We start from the raw sequence: 19,818 nt of genomic DNA on the forward strand, positions 1-19,818 counted from the left end.
AAAAAAAAATGAAATGGTAAAAAATTAAAAAATATATAGTTAAAAAAAAAAAAAAAAAAAAAAAAAAAAAAAGCATAAATTGTTAAATCTCATAATAAACTTAGTTTAAAAATGAAAATAATTTACTTAAAGTCATAAAAATAATTTAAAAAATATGAATATCTATATTTGAAAACAAGTAATATTTATATATATAATCTAAATAACATTTATAAGAATATTTAAATTTTAAAAAAAATCTATAAACTAAAAATGTATAATACTTAAAAGGATAATGTAATTTTACTTACTTATATTTAGTTGTTTATCGAATAAAGCAAAATATATATATAGAAAGAGGGATAAAGAAATGCATAAAAAATGTTTTCTTAAATATATGATTTTAGATAAAAAGTAACATGTATGTATAAATGAATATATATAAAATAAATAGTAACTAATATTAATTAAAAAATGTGTATCTTTTTTTTTTTTTTTAATTTAATTTTTAAAAATATAATTTAATGAAATACAGAAAATCATTTAATGTTTTTGAAATATATTTTCCTTTTAATATAAGCTAATTTAACTCAAAGGAGTAAGATTCTTTTAATCATAATTTTTATGAATGAATCATTATATATAACTTTAATGAAATACTTAAAATCCTTTTAATTTTTACAAAATACGTAAGTGGTATAATGTTGTTAAAATTTTTTTTCTTTTATATTTGATCTTTACCTTCATCTACATATTTATTTTTAATAAATTACATTAAACATACATTTTATTTTTTTTATTTATTTGCACTATTTAATTGATAAATAATTTTTTTTACTAGATTATTTATTTTTTATTTTTATACATCTAGATAACTACTTATTTTTTTTTTTTTTTTTTTTTTGAATTTTCTTATTTCTCTTAATAATAATTTTGATTAATTATTATTTAAATAGTAATTTCTTTTTTTATGTCTTTAATATTTTATAATACATGTTAATGAATTAATAAAAATAAAACTATATTATTTATTTACTCTTTATATAACTTTTTCTTAGTTTAATCTTTTTTTTTATCACATTTATTATAATTTTGAAGATGACCCGATTCTTTTATTTTAGTATTTTCATCTGCAATTTCATTTTTCTCTTGTTCCTGTTTTTGAGAGAGTGTTTGATTTCTATTTTTATCTACTTTATAAATACATCTTTGATAAATATAACAAAGAAATATAATGTCATCACGGAAGCATGATAATTTATGCATCCATGGCATATCAATCAAAAAAAAAGCAACATCATCTATAAAAGTATTTAGTGATTTATATATTAGTGCTTTCCATGGTAAGTGTTCAACTGATTTCAGTTTATAATTAATATAAAGTTGAGGTGTCATCATAACAAAACCAAATGTGTAAACAGTTCCAGCTAATACTGAAATAATATAAGAATACCATGACTTATATTTATAATGAAAAAGAGAGTAAATAGCATAACCAATAAAACAAGGTATTAAAACAATTCCCACATATTTTATAGCTATTTTATCATATTTTTTAGTCATAGATTCAGTATAATTTTTTTTATCTTTTATAATTATATATGGATATTTTTTACTAAAAGAAATATGAACTGCTTTTGTTACTTTCCAGGCAGATAATGCAACACCTATAAACATTTCAAATAATAATAACCAAGAAGTATTTTCTGAATCATATAAATATAAAGCTAATATAATGTCACACACAAAAGTGGTTATTACACTAAGTGCTGACAACCCTTCCATAGATTCGTTTTGATACCAAAATTGCATATCATTTTTGAAGGCGAAAAATGAGAAAATAGAATGTAGTAATATAAAGAGAAATGAAAAAATTAACATATAAATATTAGTAGTCATAAAAATTTTTTTCATCATATTAATTTCTTTTGTTGCTGTTGTGTTTGTTATATTCTGAATTGAAAAACCATTATTTTGTTCCATTTTTGATAAAGAACTACTCATTTGTTTTGTAAACATAAAATACATAAAACTACATGTACTATAATTTATTACAATATTTAGTTTTTTATTCTCATCTTCATTTCTCTCTATTATAAAATTATAATCATCATTTTTTAAAATATATGGATCATATTCACAAACATAATTTGTCCTTTTATCTTTATCTTTTAATAACTGATCATCCAATACATAGTAGTCAGATTCTATTAACCAAAAATCTGATAAATAAATTGGAGGTGTATATGTTTTTGTATTTAAGTTAATTTTCCAGTTTTTCAAATGTGGCATATTAAAGTCATTAATTCGATGTTTTCCTTGATCATATATAATATTAATATCTATTCTTTTTTTTATATGATATAACTCTTTTTTAATTTTTTCTTCAGATTTCTTGTAATCTCTTGTTATCAAATTATATTTTTCATCTTCTTCTGACTCAAATGGAAACATCTTTATAGTTAAAGGTATATTATCCACTAAAACTTGATCTTTAAATTCATCTTTTATAATGCTATCACTTAAAGGATAATTACGTTTTTCATAAAAGTATATAGGTATTACAGCAACACTTATATATTTTTCACCATTCCATGAATCATTTAAATAAAAACTATAATCAATATTTTCATATTTACTAAATTTTTTATATATATATAATTCTTTTTCTTTTACATGAATTAATGTACTATTTCTTTTTAAATATTCAAAATCTATAGAATGATTATTACTTAAAAATATAAATACGTCAAATATATCACCATGTTCAAAACTATTTTTTAAAAATAAATTATTCCCTTCTATTGTTCCACCTCTTTGCATTATTTTATTCTTTCCTCCTGATATAAAATACATAACTAAATGCATAATTAGCATTTGAACGATAATTGATATTAACTTTTGAAAAAAAGGTACTCTCTGATTTTCATTGGCATTAGGATTATTTGAATTGTTAACTTCATTATTTGTAGGAGTTGGAATACTTAACGAAGAACCCATTTTTTTTTTTTTTTTCAAAAGATTTATCTTTTACACACAAAATTACGAAAATTAATATTTTTGATATAATTAAATATATTATATATTTTAATTATTCTTAATTTTATTTTTTAATGAAAAATAATCACCCATATATAGATGTACTTAATTAAAAATTTATTTATATTCTCTTCTTTATTTATTAATGCATATATATCTCTTCTTTGTTTTCATAATATACTTAATTATATATATATATATATATATATATATATATAAATTAATATGTTTTTTTTTTTTTTAAAAGGGGTTTTTATAGGAAGTATATGCATACATACAATATATTCAACATTGATGTTACATATATTTTTTTTATATGTTAACAATTAAAATTTAAAATAGCCATTTAATAATTCCTACGTCATGCTGAAACTTAAAAATATTAAATACATATTTATTTATTTTTTTTTAAACGAAATATTAATAAAGCAGAAATCTCATGAACTGTTTTTACAAATAAAAAAAAAAATTGAAAATTTTCATTGATTCTTCTATATATATCTAAAAGATTAATTAAAAAAAATATATATATATTTATAATTATTTTAAATTATTTAATTTTGTTACATCCTTAAGAATATATCTATAGAATAATCATTGCATAATCTTGTTTTCATTTCTCTTAATTTCTATTTTTTTACAAAATACTATTAAGTGGGACTATCATCCAGATTTTACGCTTTTTATAATTAAATTTGAATTTAAAAACATTATTAAATAAAAAGTGAAAAAGAATATTAATAATTTTTTTTTTTTTTTTTTTTTATATAAGTATTTTATAACGTATTATTTTTAAATTTAAAAAAAAAAAAAAAAAAAAAAATTAATATGCACGCATAATGGGGAAAAATAGAAAAAGATAAATTTTTTATGAAGTTCATTAAAATTATAAGTCATACTATCTTAATATATGTATTATTTATACAAATTAACATAAGCAACTTTTTAAGATAATTCATTAAATAATGTAATAAAAATTAAAAAGAAGTTTTAAGTTTCAAGCATATATGTATTTTTTTTTTTTTTACTATATTAAAAAAATATTTTTTAAATAGATCTAAGGTGAGAAATTTACTTATGAACAATAAAAAAAAAAAAAAAAAATATAATTAGTAAACTATTTTTAAATTAATTTTTTTTTTTAATATATTTATTATATAATTGTATTATTATATTTATGTATGTTAAAATTAAAAAAAAGGATGTACCTTAAATAATACCAATTATTTTTTAATATTTCAAATGAAAAAAATTAAAAAAAAGAATAGTTTTAGTGTAAACAAATTTTCTCCTTTTTTCCAAACTAAAACATTTGAATGTCATAAAATAAAATTCATTTGATTCTTTTTTTTTTTTTTTCTTATGAAATAATTTTTATTAATAATATAGATTTTCCTATTATAAATTAATGAATTGAATTTAGAAATAATGTTTTCTTTTTTTGCCTGCTTATGTAATATTTTAATTGATAATTTCCATATTTATATCTTTTTTATTAATAAAAAAAAAAAAAAACTTATGAAAGGAAAATACAATATGTATATTTATTTAATATATTTATTACAGTTTTCCATGTAAATTGTTTTAAAACAATATACATATTTATACATAAGGTTTTTATTAACATAACAAATAAATAATGAATTTCCTTTTATATAGAAAAAAATTTATTATAATTTATACCTCTTCTAAAAAATACATGTAAATTTTATATAATATGTGAAAATATAATTAATTCCAAATCAAAAGTTTTCCAAGAATTATTATATTTAAGTAATTTATGCTTTTGTTTTAATAAGCTGTCCAAATAAATTAAATTTTATGTTTTTTCAAATTTTTTATTTAAAACGTTATAAAAAAAAAAAAAATAATGACAATTTTTTAAATTATTGAGTCTATAAATTTAGACGAATAATAAATCATGTAATTTCTCTTCTCTTTTTTTTTAACAAAATTAATATAAAGACATAAATGTATTTTCAAAATACAATTAGTATTACTAATATTGTAAATAAATATAAAAAAAAAAAAAGAGAAAAATGTAAATATATTTATTAAAAAATAAAATATATTTGTATATATATATATTAATTCTGTAATAAAAACAAAAAAAAAAAAAAATAAAAAGCAATAAATAAAAAATGAAAAAATGAAATATATTTTATCATTTAAAAAAAGAAGAATAAATAAATTATTTAAATATAATATAGTCATATATTATAAAGTTGTAATTTATAAAAAGTGATATAATGAAATATAAATTTTTTATTATTTTTTTTTTTTTTTTTGTGTGTTAATTAATTGTTTGCTAAAGTTTTAGCTAGAACTCTTCCTCTGCCACATGAAATATCACATACTTTTTCGTCATTAAATAATTTAGAATCCACTAATGTAGGTTCATTATGATTTTTTTTATCTCCTAAAGCTAAACAGGAAGAATTATGCTTTCCCCAAGAGTACAATTTATTATCAGATAAAAGCATTGAATAATAGTAGGAACTTCCTCCAGCGTCTATTTTTTCAATGTCACTTTTAATCACACTATTTTCATATTTAGGATTTAATGTTATAGCTTTTGGTTCTAGCCATGCTCTTGCACCCCAAAAATATATAATATTATTTTCTGAACATGCAATCATATGATTATCCCCACAAGCTATTAATTTTATTTTAACATTTTCAATTTCAAAATATTTAACTTTATTTGGATATACTTCATGAGAATATAAATCTCCAATACTATTTTCGATACCCAATTGCCCATAATCATTTCTTCCCCAAACATAAAGTTCCCCATTTACAGATAAGGCAGCAGAGAAACTATGACCACAACAGATATTTTTAATAATTATGTTGTTACTAGTAAAAAATTCAATTTCTTCAAAAAATAATTGATCTCCATGGTTTCCTCTGCCTAATCTTCCAAATTCTCCTCTTCCGCATCCATATACTTTTCCGTTTTTTGTTAATACAAGACTATGTTGATCACCACAGCAAATATCAACAAATTCTGTATCTTCATTTTTAAATGATTCTACTTTTTTGGGGTAAATAATATTTTCTTTATTACCTTGTCCTAATCCATTTGCACCTTTAAAAAAATTTCCTCCCCAACCCCAACTGTATAAATCATTATTTTCATCAATAGCTAAAGTATGTTTAAATCCACAACAAACATTTTTAAATTTCACATTATTCGATATATTAACTTCTTTTGGAATTAAGGAATAATTTTTTTGTTTTTCATTTTCATCCAATTGTCTACCTAATTGGCCTTTATCATTTAAACCGTATGTGAAAATTTTTCCATCTACTATAAAAGCTGCATGATTACAACCAGCAGATAATTTCTCAATATTTGAATTTTCAAAATTTGATATTTTCTCAGGCAATTTGTTTTTTTCTCCAACTTTTACTGAAGAAAATATACTATCACCTGTACATCCCCATCGCCATAAGTTATACTTTTTCTCTTTTTCTTCCACATTTGTTTTATTACTAAAAAACTTTACATCATATTTTAAATAAAAATTTTTTTCTTTTAATCTTTTACAAATTTTTAACATTTTAAAATTTTTTTATTTCTTATGTTTAAAAAAAGGATATATGTATTTACTCCTGAAGAATTATTAAGATATCATATGTTCTTTTTGATTTTTGTTATTTTTTTTTAATACTTTCATATAATAGTATAAGAAATTTAAATTACCATCTCGTTAATAATTTATTTATGTCGTTCAATATTTACTGAATATTATGTGGCATATAAATAATTATATTTCAGTGTACTAATGATAAAAAGAAATATTTTTAAAAAATTGAAAGTACATGTTTATATATAGATTTAAATAAAAAATAAAGCAAATTAAAAATCAAAAAAATAACATTAATTAGAAAGAAATTATGGTAACAATTTTTTTTTTTAAATTCATGGAATAAATATAAAAAAAAAATATTTTATTTTAAACATGAATTTTCTTGTACATCTCTTTTCAGTGAAGAAAAATAGGGTATATTATAAAAACATTATTAAATCAATTTTTTCTATTTTAATAAAATGAAGAATACATATATAATTTTAATGGTTTTTTTGTTTTTTTTTTTTTTTTTTTTTTTTTTAAATAATAGAAGAGAAAGTTTTGTACTTAATAATAAAAAAATAAAAAAAAAGTGTAATGTTTAAACAAAACAAATTAATAGATAATATAATGTTATTTTTACTTTTGTTTTAATTTTTTCTTTTTCTTTTTATTTTTTTGAAAAAGAAGTATATCTTTAAAATTAAGTATTTCAACTATTGAATAGTCAAAGAAATTAGGGTATAATATAAATATGCAAATTATTTTTATGACGTATATATAATTTAAATTTTACAAAAAAAAAGGGATATATATTTTTTACTTATATACGATATTATATAAAATGAAAAAGAGTTGCTTAAAAATCAAAATAAAAACAAAAAAAATATATGGAAAAAATTAAGTTTTCCATCTTAACATGCATATATTTTTCTAATTATTTTTAAAATAATAATAATTTACCTTAACTTTTTTAATATACGTAGTTTCTCATAAAATATGAAAATATTACCAACTAGCTTTTACAAAACCAGGAAAAAACATTTTTTGTATCAATGCTCGTGCTTGATGTCTACATAAGCCAAAAAATTTGTAGTATCCTCTTGCCCTTCCTAAAAAAATTAATTATAATTTAATTAATATATATATATATATAATCTGTATAGATTAATGAATAAATATATATATATTTTCTTCTTCTATTAATTTTAAAAAGTATAAATATATATATTTTTTAAGAACCTGTTATTGCACATCTATTTCTGTATCTAACTGGGCAAGAATCTCTTGGCAATCTAGAAAGTTTATATTTCCAGTAGACATATTCAATAGGTGATGATGCTTCAGATATATATTTTTTTAATAGGTCTCTCTTTTCTTTATATCTTTCAATAAGATATTTCCTCTTTAAATTCCTCTGAATTTTTGCTTCATGTCTTTTTATCACTGTATATTTATTACTTGGGTCTAACCTTTTTTTTAAATTTAAATGAATTATTCTTTTTAAATAATTTTTACTTCTTCCGTTTTTATAAATTTTGTAATTATTTATAAAAAATTGAAAAGAGTATTGATGATTAATGCAAAAAAATTGTGTATCAACTAATATTAAATAAGCAAGAAAATATTTAATAAAGTTCAACATTTCACATTCTCAAAAATATAAAATATATATAAAAAAAAAAAAGGTACTTGTATATAAAATATTTTTGTATAATATAATGATAAATTAAATCTTGCATAATTTTTATTATTTTAAAGAGTAAACTTTTATTTATTAATGAAAAGGGAAAAAAAAAAAAAAAATTCTAAAATATTATAAAAAATATTTAGATATCTTTTTTGTATTTTTTCTTTTTTCTTTTTATAATAATCATTTATCAATTTAATACTGTTTATTCAATGCATCACTAAAATAGAGAGTAATATTATTCAGGTTATGCTCATATGAAGTTCATTATTTCTTTTATATTCAAATTTAATACTTAAAATATTTTTTTTTAAAAATTATTTATTTGTATTTTTATTCACTATTAAAAAAAAAAAAAAAAAAAAAAAAAAAAAAAAAAAAAAAAAATATGACATATATTAAAAAAAAAAAAAATAAGAGGAACTTCAAAATAATAAAAAGTTTTATTAAAAAAATGATTATATAATTTGATTATTGTAAAATTTTTAATTAGGGGAATAATTTATAGTTACAATAATAATTCTTGATAAAATATGATCAGATATGATATGCAGAAAAATAAATTTTATAAACAAATAATATGGTCTATTGAACTTTTGTTTTGAGTAAAAAAATTTTGACGAGGATTCATAATTTCACGATGAATAGTGTTAAATTTAACATATTTAGGCCTACTATTATTTATATCTCCTAAACAAGTAATATTCAATTTATCATTAAAAATATCCATTATATTATTTTTTGAATTCATTGTTTTACTAAAATTATTGAAAATATTATTATTAGAGTTGTTATTGATTAAAATATCTTTTTTTTTGTTATCTTCTATATACATATCTTCAAGCAAATTATTTAATCTATTTTTTATATCAATATTATAATCTATTATTTTGTTTAACGTTTTATGTGCCTCTATTTTACTTCCTTCAACTGTCTTGCATAATGCAGTATCAACTAATAATTTATCTTCTGATGCTTTATTTTCAGATAAGTTAGGACTTTCTTCAATTTCTTTTTCAACTTTTATATTTTTCTTTTTTTCAAATTCTATACATGTAAAATTATTTAGAGAATTATCCAATTTTGTCATTTGTTTAGAATAAAAGGGAAGTTCTTTCTCCTCATGGAAATCAGTATTTTTATAATGTAATAATTCATTATCAATATTTTTAATTGATTCACTTAAACTTTTTATCTTTTCAATATTTTTATACATATCTTCTTTATTATTTTTAACATCTTTGCTCGATGATAAGTGATTTAACTTGTCAAATAAATCTTCTTGTAATTTTACTTTATTTAAGTTATCTGAAATGTCACTTTCAATGTAATTCTGTTTTTTGTTATTTACATCTTCATTAACAATGTCATCTTTATTTTTCTTTTTTAAGATTTGGTTATTTTTATCCTTTATATTATTATTATTAAAATAGGAAGCATTAGAAAGAGATGAAGAAGAAAATGTGTTATTTCTTATCTTACTATCTGAAAATGTTTCTTCATTTTTTTTAATTTTTATTGAACTAGAATTTGAAGAACTATCATCACAAGGACTATAATTTTTGTCTTTATCATATGAAATAATTAAATTTATACTCTTATTTAAGTTTATAAAAAAATTTTTAAAATATTTATCTTGTTCTTCAATCAATCTATTATATTCATTTTCTTTATCTTTCTATTAATAAAAAAAAAAAAAAAAAAAAGACAAAAATAAAAATAGTATAAATACATACACATATGTGTCACTTTTTTTTTTTTAATATAAAATTTGTTAATAAAAATTTATAGGAGCTAAAAAAACTTTGATGATATCACTTTTTCGTTATGACTTACTGTATAATTTGTTAGTATGCTTAATTGATTATTTAAATAATTTAACTTTTTTTCATACTTTTTTATATAACTTAATTTATTTTGATAGAATTGCTCATTATAATTTTTTGTTAATTTTTCTAAATTTTTAACTCTAACACTTAAAATATTTATTTTTTTTAAAGATTCTACATTTATAGAATGTAATCTTTTATTTTCATTATTTAAAAAGGTTACTAAATTTTTTAATTCTTCTATTGTTTCACAATCGTTTTCTTTCAATATATCCAAAATATATTTTTTTTCAATCTTTATTTGCCTATCATAAGCTTCCTTATTCTTTTTCATTTTTTTATCTTTTAAAATTTAATGAATTTCAAAGAATAATAAAAAAATTAATTTGCAAAAAAAAAAAAAAATAAAATATTAAAATAACATTATTATATATACATATATATGATAAATATACTCATAAGTATTTCAAAATGAGAATTTTCATCTCTTTTTATATATAAAAAACATAGTATATATTATATATGTTTTTTAATGCACTATTGAAATAAAATTTTAAACTTTAGTAAAAAAAAAAAAAAAAAAAAAAGACAGTTAATTTTGTAATAAATTTAAATTAAATATCCATAATTTTTTAGTTATAAATAAGAAATTAATTATATTTATTTAATTAATTAAGTTTATACTTTAATTATTTTATAAAAAATACATTTTCATACCTTATTTTTATACATTTATATGGATATTTATTAATGCATCATTATTTCTTATAGAAAAAAAAAAAAAAACTATTTTATTATTTTCTATCCATTCACATAATAAATGGCAACAAGAAAAAAAGAAAGATTACATAAAACAGGAAAGTCAAATAGAAAAAGTTATTTTAATCTATCTGACTACGAAAATTCTAATAATATTTTAAAAGTTTTTAACAATAGTAAGAATTCTAGTAATGATGATGTTTTGAATAATAATAAACTGAAATTCAATTTTGAAATTGATAAGACTTATAGTGATAAAAAGAATAACAAAAATATAAGTTTTCATAAAAATTTATATTCTGAAGTAAATAAAACTGATAAAGAAAAATTACAAAAATTCATCATTGAGAATCAAAAAAAAAATATAAAGCAGAATGATATAGAGTTAGTTGAACTTAATAAAAAAAAAGAAAATGATGAAAATTATCTTTATTCTAAAGGGGATCCTTGTAGATTTAAAAAAAATAAATGCAAAAAAAAAATAGATGTGATTAATTTAAATAATGAAAATAAAATAAAAGATAAAGTAAATAAAGAATATAATGTAAGTGAGCTATGGAATTATTTAAATTTTATTCACAATTCAGAAGATAGTAGATTAAGGTATAAAATAAGAGAAATAATTGAAGAAAAAAATAGAAGTGATATAGAAAAGAATATTAATAAAAAAGACGTATTTAATAATATGAATGGTAAAAATAAATTAATAAAAGAAGAAAATTTTGATTATGATGAATACAAAAATATTATTAAATATATATTACCAAGTATGGCTGATAGTAAAATCAAACATTCATGGGACGTTTTAAAAAGTAATTTAAAGAGTCAAAGCGAACAAATAAATTATAATGAGTTCTATAATTTCTTAAATGAAACAACAGGGAATAATGAAAGTAAATATGTAAATAAAATTGTATGTAGTAAATTAAAAAATAAAATATTAAAACATAATTTTGTCCCTTCTGATGTCCAACTAAAAACAATTAATTATGTTGATAATATTAGATCAAAAGCGTCAGAATTTTCTAGAGATTTCAAGGAATTGATAACAGAAAAGGAATTAGAAGGTTTATTTAAAGGTAAAGAAAAAATTAAAAAAACAGAATTAGAGAATCAAATTATGGATATTATTAGCAAAAAAACAAAAGATATATATTATAAAGAGATAGATACAAATTTTTCAAATAAAGAGGAACTGAAAGAATTAGAAAAGAAAATCTTTAAGAAAAAAGAGGGTTTAACAAATTTTAATATGAAAGCTTATATCTCTACTTTATTAACAAATAAAAATGATGAAGTATTAGTGAAACATTTCATAGAAAATTTGAGCATTGATTACGATTCATTAAATAATAAAAATAAAAATATAAAAGATGCTTATGATTTTTATTCAAGAAATATTCCTCCTACAGAAAATATTGAAGAATCTTACACTGAAGAAATGAATGAAGAGGAAATAAAAAGAGCCAAATTTTTAATTGAAGAAATAGACTATTCAGTTAGAAATAATTTCAAACCAAATTACGTCAGTGCAAACATTAATAAAAAAGATTCTGAAAAATCTTATTTATCCCTTTATGAAATTTTTAAGCATTTAGATATAGATAAAGATAGTTACATAACTAAAGATGATTTAAATAAATGTTTCAACAAATTGAAAATGAAAAATGTTAATAATAACGATGTAAATATACTTTTAAAATATATAGATACCCAAAGAAAAGGGTACATAAGCATTAATGACTTTTTAAGAAATTATCACATTGAAGAAAAATCAATGATAAATTGGATAAAAAATACGAACAAGCCTTATTTTGAATTTATTAAAAATTTAAAGGGAAAAAGTAGCCGTGCAAGATGTACTAGTGAAAGTGTTCTAAATAATAAGAATGCTTCTACTGCTAAAAAATATGAAGATATAATATATAATTATAACTTGGAATTAGATACATATTGTCCTTCATATGTTATAAGAGAAAGAATTCGTGATGATTTCATTGCTAAAAAAGAAGATTTTTTGAATAAACATTTAAATGCTACTAGATTTCACTTAACAGAATATAAAAATACAAATAATTTAATAGAGCCTATACAAAATTCAGATTTATATATGAATGATTCTTTAAGGTTTAAAACAACTTACAATTTAAATTACAATTAATGTGAAGACAGTTGTATTTAATTTGGTATATATATATATATTTATATATGAAGCATTTTACTAAAACATTAAAAATATATTATTTTTTAACTGTGTATTTGTTTTTTAGAGGTTCTATTATGAAATTCAGAATTGTATTAAAAAAATGAATATACTTAAAATTTTTTTTAGTATAAATTTCAAATTAGTAACTTTTGAATTATATAAAAATTATGAATTAAAAAGAAAAATGTTAAAAATTGATTATATAGTTGTTAAAATAAGTTTTTAATTTTTTTTTCTTATTTAATAGAGAGTTAATGAAAATAACACTTTTTTATGTTCCTTCATAGTCAAGATATTGCTAAAATTAATAAAGTAATATGTTTCTTCTTATAATAAATTATTAAAAGTAATATAATTTTTTTATGATTACTTATGAAAAAATTTAAAAAAAATTTTACATAGTGTTAAATTTATAAAATTCTAAATTATTATATATAAAATATAAATAACTGACTTTCTTCAATACTCTTTTTCTTTTAATTTTTACTATATTTTGGAAAATTAGAATTAAAATATCTTTTTGAACATTCATTAATGTTTTTTTTTTTTTTTTTAAATTAAAATTTAAAAGAATTTATTATTAAGTTTGAATATTAAATATAATTTAAATAATTTTTTTATTAATTATAGAAAGTATAGTAGCACAAAGGTTTTTATTATTAATTAATTAGGTAACGAATTAAAAATGTAAAAATAAAAATAAAATTAAAAAATATTACAGAAAAAATAATCCTCTAAAAAAAAAATAAAAAACCAAAAAAAGTAACAAAAAATAAATTAATAAAAAAAATTCAAAAAATTACTATCTAGAATGTCCAAAGATAAAAGAACTATATTGAATAATAAAAAAATTTTAATTAAAAATTTAAATAAAAAAAAATAAAATTTCTCATAAATTATATAATATGAAAAATAAATTAAAAATAATAAAAAAATTTATATTACAAAAAATTTCTATGTTTTAATTTTATTTAAAAAAATCATGGAACAATAATAGTCGGTGGGATATAAACAGCTCTTTTCGGAACGTAAGAAGATTCCACAGAAAAATGGTTGCATACATATTTATCTCTATCTACATATTCATATTCTTTTTTTTTTTCTGAATCATTTTTTTTCTTTTCTGTATTATCATCATCCTTATATGTATAATTGTTTAAATAGGAATTATCTGTAGTGTATGAAGGATAATAATAATAATAATAATAATAATTTGGGTAAAAATAGCTTTCTGGATATAAAGCATATTTTCTAGTAGAACTACAACATCCCTCTGTTTTTGAACTTAACAGATATTCCCCTGTCACAGCCAAAGGATAATAAAAAGGGCTACTAATTGTTTTTTTTGGCTCTATAAAAAAAAAAAAAAAAAAAAAGGATATTAACTTAAAGGAAATGAAACTTGAATACATATATTTAATTATTATTAAATACACACACTAAAAGTAAATGTATAATTAAAGAAAAAAACTTTAATTTATATATATTAAATCAATAATTTTTTTTTTTCTTTTTGATTTGGTAAATTAAATCAAAAAATTATTAGTTTCATGCCAAAATTTTATGCAAAAGATATATAGACAAAAATAAAAAAATATATAAGTATAAAAAAAAGTTAATCTCATGAAGTGTAATATTAAAAAGAAATTAAAATATAAAGAATCAAAATATTATATATGATTAATTACTCAGATAAACACAGTTGTAAGTGTTGTATATTATTGGCTCAACGGAATATGTTCTGTACATTTTGAATAATTTAATATATAAGAGATTAAAATTTTATAGAGATTTTTAAACTATTTTTTAATTTAATATATTTGTTTAAAATATTTACGTTAAAATTTAAAAAAAAAATTTTTAAAATTAATTTTAATTTTTTGGCTTATTTTTTTTTTTTTTTTTTTTTTTTTTTTTATTTTTATTTTTATAAAAGAACAACATTTCATAATTTATAATAATGGACTTCTTCAATTATAACATTTTATGCACACCCTTTTTTTTTTTAATATATATTTAAAAATAAGAGTAAGCCCTATAACTTAGCTACATATATTGACAATTTTATAATACACCATCAAAGAAAAAATGTTGCATTAATTTTTCTTATATTCTTATAGTTTGTTTTGAAATAATTTCAATGTATTTTTCTATTGCTTCATTAATATCTTTTTATTATATTATTTCTTTTATTTATTATTTTTTTTTTTTTTTTTTTCTTTTTTTGTATTTTTCATGCACAGTTAATTTCTTTCTTTATTTTTTTTCATTTTGGCTATCTTCAAGTGTTTACTTTTATTAATTAGCTTGCATGCAGGTTTTTAACAAAATACACAATTTTAATGCTTAATAAAAAAAAATTGTGTCAACTTTTTTATGTTTCTGTTAAAAGGATATATCAATTTTTTTTTTTTTTTTTTGGATTTCATTTATATTTAATTTTATCTTAAAATCTTATATAAAATGTCAGAAAATCTAAAATTAATAACATTTATGATTCTACATAATTATGCTAAACTGTTTTTAATATAAAATAAAGCAACAAAAAAAAAAAAGACTAAAGCGCTACATGTTTTCTAAAATATTTACTTATCTATTCAAAGTTTATTTTTATAGAAAAATAAATAAAAATTTTTGTTATTTTAAATTTTTTTTTTAGAAAAAAAAGTAATTAAAACAAAAACTATTTCTTAAAAAATAGATATATAAAATTTACCCATTTTTAAGATAGATTTGAAATTTTAGTAAAATTTAGAAAAAATAAAACACTATTTTTAAGACGTTTTGTGCAATAAATATTAATAGTATTATTACATGAGTTGACAAAATATTGAAGTACATTAAATAATATAATGTTTGATAAATGTTTCATTTTTACATAACTTTTTTTTTAAATTTTAAACAAATGTAGAAAAAAAAATAAAAAAAGAATATAGTAATGATAATTGTATTATATATTTAATAGCTTTAATAATAATTATAAAAATAATAATAATAATAAATATAATTAAAACAATAACACATATTTTGTTTTTATTATATAAAATAAATTAAAAAAAAAAAAAAAAAAAAAAAAAAAATATTAATTTGCGTATATGAGAATCATAATAAAAAATTTCATTTATATCTTTTACCTCAAATATTCTTAAAAAGACCTAATAATTTTATAATTATAGTTTTTATAGCTTTTTATAATTATATAGAAAACTCTATTCCTCTGATTCACAATGTATTACTTAAAGTAATTTTAAAATATAGAATTAATATTTTCTTTTTCTTTTTTTCTTTAAGATATTTAATTAAAATACTTATACTTTTAAAATATACATCTTTTTTTAGTATAAATATTGTTTTTAGTATAAAAATGAGAATAATAATAATGCTTCATTAAAAGAAATATATTCTTTTGCCTTTAATGTTTCTTACAAACACTAATAAGAAAAAATCATGAAAAATTTTATTTAAATATATTTAATATTTCACTAATTTAAAAAAAAAAATATTCTTTGCTCATTTCTATTGAATATAATGTTAATTGAAAATAAGATAAAAATAAAAAACCTTATCTATGAATGCAATGAGAAATTAAAATTATATATAAAAATAAAGCAAAATATTATGAAAAATGACATGCATAAAAGCACAGAAGAGTTAAAGGAATGTTATAATAAATGTGTAGAATCAAATTTAATTAAATTTAATGAAGTTAAATGTTTTGATGATGAATTTATTAGTGAAAAAAAATTAAATACAGACATAATTAATTGTCTTTTAGATAATTATTTGGAAAACAATAATAGGTGTGTTATATCTTTTAATAAATATGAAAATTTTAATACTATTAAAAATAACTTAGAAAATGAAGAAAAAAATGATTATATAAATTATATTTATCTGTATAATTTAATAGAACACTTTTTTGTTAAAATAAGTGTATTATCAGCTAAAAAAAACGAAAATAAAATATATACATTACGATTTGGTGCTTTCAATTTTTCCAATGTATATGATTTATTAGAAGAATACGATGACAATGAAGAATATAACCAAAAAAAAAGAAGTTACACTTTAAAATATGAGAAAGAAAAAAATTATTTCAATAACATCAATGTAGAACTAAAAAGTGAATTAAAAAATTTTAATGAAAAAACAAAAGCTATCGAATTTTCAGATCTAGAAAAATTGAAGGACATCCTAAATTTTGCAGAAAAAAAAAAGAAATCGTTAGAAAAAAAATTAAATATGAATGAACCGTTTTTTTACACATTAATAACAATAGATATCATTGAAATAAAAGAAAATAATCTAATGAAAATCCCAATAACTAATAATTGTAATAAATATATCTTAGATAAATATTATTTTCTTAACATTTCTTATACAAATTATGATGATGAAAAAGAAAGTGTTAACATAGAGGAATTAAGAAAATCATTTTATGAAATTATAAATTTAATTAAACACTATTTAAACAATAATTTAAAAATTGACATTTCTAATTTTAATCGCATATCAAAAATAGTCCATGAAATATGCTATGATATGGAGAAAATTTTTTTGAAGGTTGTTTTGTATTTCCCTTATAATTATGATAATAAATTTGATGAATATATTTTGAATTTTCTTTATACAATTGATATTAAACTAAAGGATTATTTAAATTTATTCAATAATAATTTAACCAAAGTAGTAAATGATAATTATAATATGAGAGATCATAAAGATGTTATTATATCAGATAATGAAAAATATCATAAATTAGATAAAATTTTATTCAATAATATTGATTTAGATGAAAATTTGAAATATAATGTATTGATAGAAGCTTTGAATTTACCTGAAGAATCTTTTAACTGTTTAACATTGTTAAATAAAACATTTCAACATAATTATGATTTATATAAAGAGAAAGAAAAAGAATTCTATAGAAATATTTTAAATTTAGTTGAAAAGCAAAATGAAATTATTAAAAGTTATGAAGAGAAAGAAAATAAGAAGAAAGACGAAATAAATAGTATACTTAAAGAAATATATTACATTAATGAAAAAAATTTAGAAATAGAAAATGAAATACAAAGACATCAAAATTTAAATATGGAATATTTGCAAAAAGAAGAGAATAAAGATGTGCAAAATTTGAAAAGGATCCACACTATTGATAACATATTAAATAAAGAATATGAATATTTTTTAAAATTTCGCAATGAATCAATAAACAACCAAGAAAAACCTATAAAAAAGGAAAAAAACTTTCAAAGTATCCAAGATAATAATATTTCAAATAATATACTAAATATCCAGGAAAAACAAGAAGAAGAATATTTAAAAAATTTAAATGAAGCAATGAAGTACGCAGAACAAAATTTTCAACAAACTCATAATTTAAAGTAATAAATAAATTTATTAATAGTTTAAGTGAATTTAATATCATAATATTTTTAAGTTAATTTAATTAATGTATAAAATAAAACATAACAAAATAAGATAAAATAATAAAAAAAGGAAACATAAAAAATAGAATATTTCAACAATTTAACTAAATATTATATATTTAGTTTTTTATTTTTTTAATTTTTTATTTCAGAAAAAAATATGATGATATTATATGTAAAAAAATGGAACTTTTCAAAATTTTAAAAAGCACAGTAATAAAGTTAAATGAAAAGACAAATTCATTAAAGAACAATTTTAAAAGTACAAAAGGACTGAAATTTGTTTATCCTATAGATGATAATTATATAAGTTTTAAAGAAAAATATAAAAATCATCTAACATGTAATAACTTAAAAGAATATAATGAATTATTAGAAGAATTAAAGAAAAATGATTTCAATGAAAAACAAGTTGAGTGGATACTAAAGATGAACTCTATATCGAAAAAATTTTAATAAAAAAAAAAATAAATAAATCTTAACATTATTTTTTTTATTTAATAAAAAATGAAATAATTTATTAATACTTTAGAAATATCATAAAATATATAGATTATTTTTTAATAAGTAACATTTTAAAGATAAACGAAAAAAAAAAAAAAAAAGTAACAAAATTTAGAAAAGTATTTATTTTTAAATATTATTTGAATTATCTTAGAATATGTAAATAAGATATGTACATTTTTAAGAAAATAGTATTTTAATAAGAAACAATGTAAAATTAAAAGAATAAGTAGAAATAAAATCCATCATAATTTTATAATTAAGAAAAAATCGAATATGCTAAATATTTTTTTTATTTTTATACAATTTTTTAGTGCATTTTTTTTTTTTTTTTTTTAAAGCACAAAGTGCATTTCAATATTTCAAAAATTACATTTGAAATAAATTTTTAAAATATAAAAATTTTATGAAAAAGAACTTTATTTTAATAATTTATATTATAAAAATTACAATGCAAGATAAATATGTTAAAAATGAAAAAGTCTTTATATTTTAAAATTATTTTTTCGTGTATACAAAAAAAAATCTATTAATTTTGAATTATTCAGAAATATGTTTGTTGTACTTTTTGCAATGCATGTGTATTTTTTATTTTTACCATTTAAAAAAAAAATATATATTTTTTTTTTTTTCTTTGTATTTCATTTTACTTGATAGGTGTGTGTGATTAATAAAGCTATTTTTCTATTTTTCATTTATTTATTTTTTTTTTTTTTTTGTGTATTTTCTTATATGTACAATAGAAATATGGAAATAATAAAAAAATATTAGATTAATTCATGAAAATTTTTAAATAGTAATC

At 17.6% G+C, this 19,818-nt stretch overlaps 7 protein-coding genes across 7 annotated transcripts; 2 read left to right on the top strand and 5 right to left on the bottom strand.

Moving 5' to 3' along the window:
- Positions 1–1,038: 1,038 nt before the first annotated feature.
- On the bottom strand, positions 1,039–2,979 carry PGAL8A_00365000 (conserved Plasmodium protein, unknown function; the record flags this gene model as incomplete). Its single annotated transcript, XM_028672704.1, has 1 exon — positions 1,039–2,979. One exon carries the CDS (start codon positions 2,977–2,979, stop codon positions 1,039–1,041), a length of 1,941 nt encoding a protein of 646 aa, XP_028529230.1.
- A 2,336-nt stretch (positions 2,980–5,315) lies between these two features.
- PGAL8A_00365100 (UVB-resistance protein UVR8 homologue, putative) lies at positions 5,316–6,584 on the bottom strand (the record flags this gene model as incomplete). Its single annotated transcript, XM_028672705.1, has 1 exon — positions 5,316–6,584. The coding sequence occupies one exon, from the start codon at positions 6,582–6,584 to the stop codon at positions 5,316–5,318; it is 1,269 nt and encodes a 422-aa protein (XP_028529231.1).
- A 1,020-nt stretch (positions 6,585–7,604) lies between these two features.
- On the bottom strand, positions 7,605–8,241 carry PGAL8A_00365200 (apicoplast ribosomal protein S14p/S29e precursor, putative; the record flags this gene model as incomplete). Its single annotated transcript, XM_028672706.1, has 2 exons — positions 7,605–7,708; positions 7,839–8,241. The coding sequence occupies 2 exons, from the start codon at positions 8,239–8,241 to the stop codon at positions 7,605–7,607; spliced, it is 507 nt and encodes a 168-aa protein (XP_028529232.1).
- Positions 8,242–8,851: 610 nt separating this feature from the next.
- Positions 8,852–10,449, bottom strand: PGAL8A_00365300 (conserved Plasmodium protein, unknown function; the record flags this gene model as incomplete). The annotated part of the gene is made up of 2 exons (XM_028672707.1): positions 8,852–9,964; positions 10,123–10,449. 2 exons carry the CDS (start codon positions 10,447–10,449, stop codon positions 8,852–8,854), a joined length of 1,440 nt encoding a protein of 479 aa, XP_028529233.1.
- Positions 10,450–10,935: 486 nt separating this feature from the next.
- PGAL8A_00365400 (conserved Plasmodium protein, unknown function) lies at positions 10,936–13,035 on the top strand (the record flags this gene model as incomplete). Its single annotated transcript, XM_028672708.1, has 1 exon — positions 10,936–13,035. One exon carries the CDS (start codon positions 10,936–10,938, stop codon positions 13,033–13,035), a length of 2,100 nt encoding a protein of 699 aa, XP_028529234.1.
- A 1,025-nt stretch (positions 13,036–14,060) lies between these two features.
- PGAL8A_00365500 (conserved Plasmodium protein, unknown function) lies at positions 14,061–14,829 on the bottom strand (the record flags this gene model as incomplete). The annotated part of the gene is made up of 2 exons (XM_028672709.1): positions 14,061–14,431; positions 14,769–14,829. 2 exons carry the CDS (start codon positions 14,827–14,829, stop codon positions 14,061–14,063), a joined length of 432 nt encoding a protein of 143 aa, XP_028529235.1.
- Positions 14,830–16,608: 1,779 nt separating this feature from the next.
- PGAL8A_00365600 (conserved Plasmodium protein, unknown function) lies at positions 16,609–18,968 on the top strand (the record flags this gene model as incomplete). The annotated part of the gene is made up of 2 exons (XM_028672711.1): positions 16,609–18,467; positions 18,665–18,968. The coding sequence occupies 2 exons, from the start codon at positions 16,609–16,611 to the stop codon at positions 18,966–18,968; spliced, it is 2,163 nt and encodes a 720-aa protein (XP_028529236.1).
- Positions 18,969–19,818: the final 850 nt, after the last annotated feature.

The sequence above is a fragment of the Plasmodium gallinaceum genome, assembly GCF_900005855.1.
Source record: "Plasmodium gallinaceum strain 8A genome assembly, contig: PGAL8A_v1_98, whole genome shotgun sequence".
Taxonomy (NCBI): Eukaryota; Apicomplexa; class Aconoidasida; order Haemosporida; family Plasmodiidae; genus Plasmodium; species Plasmodium gallinaceum.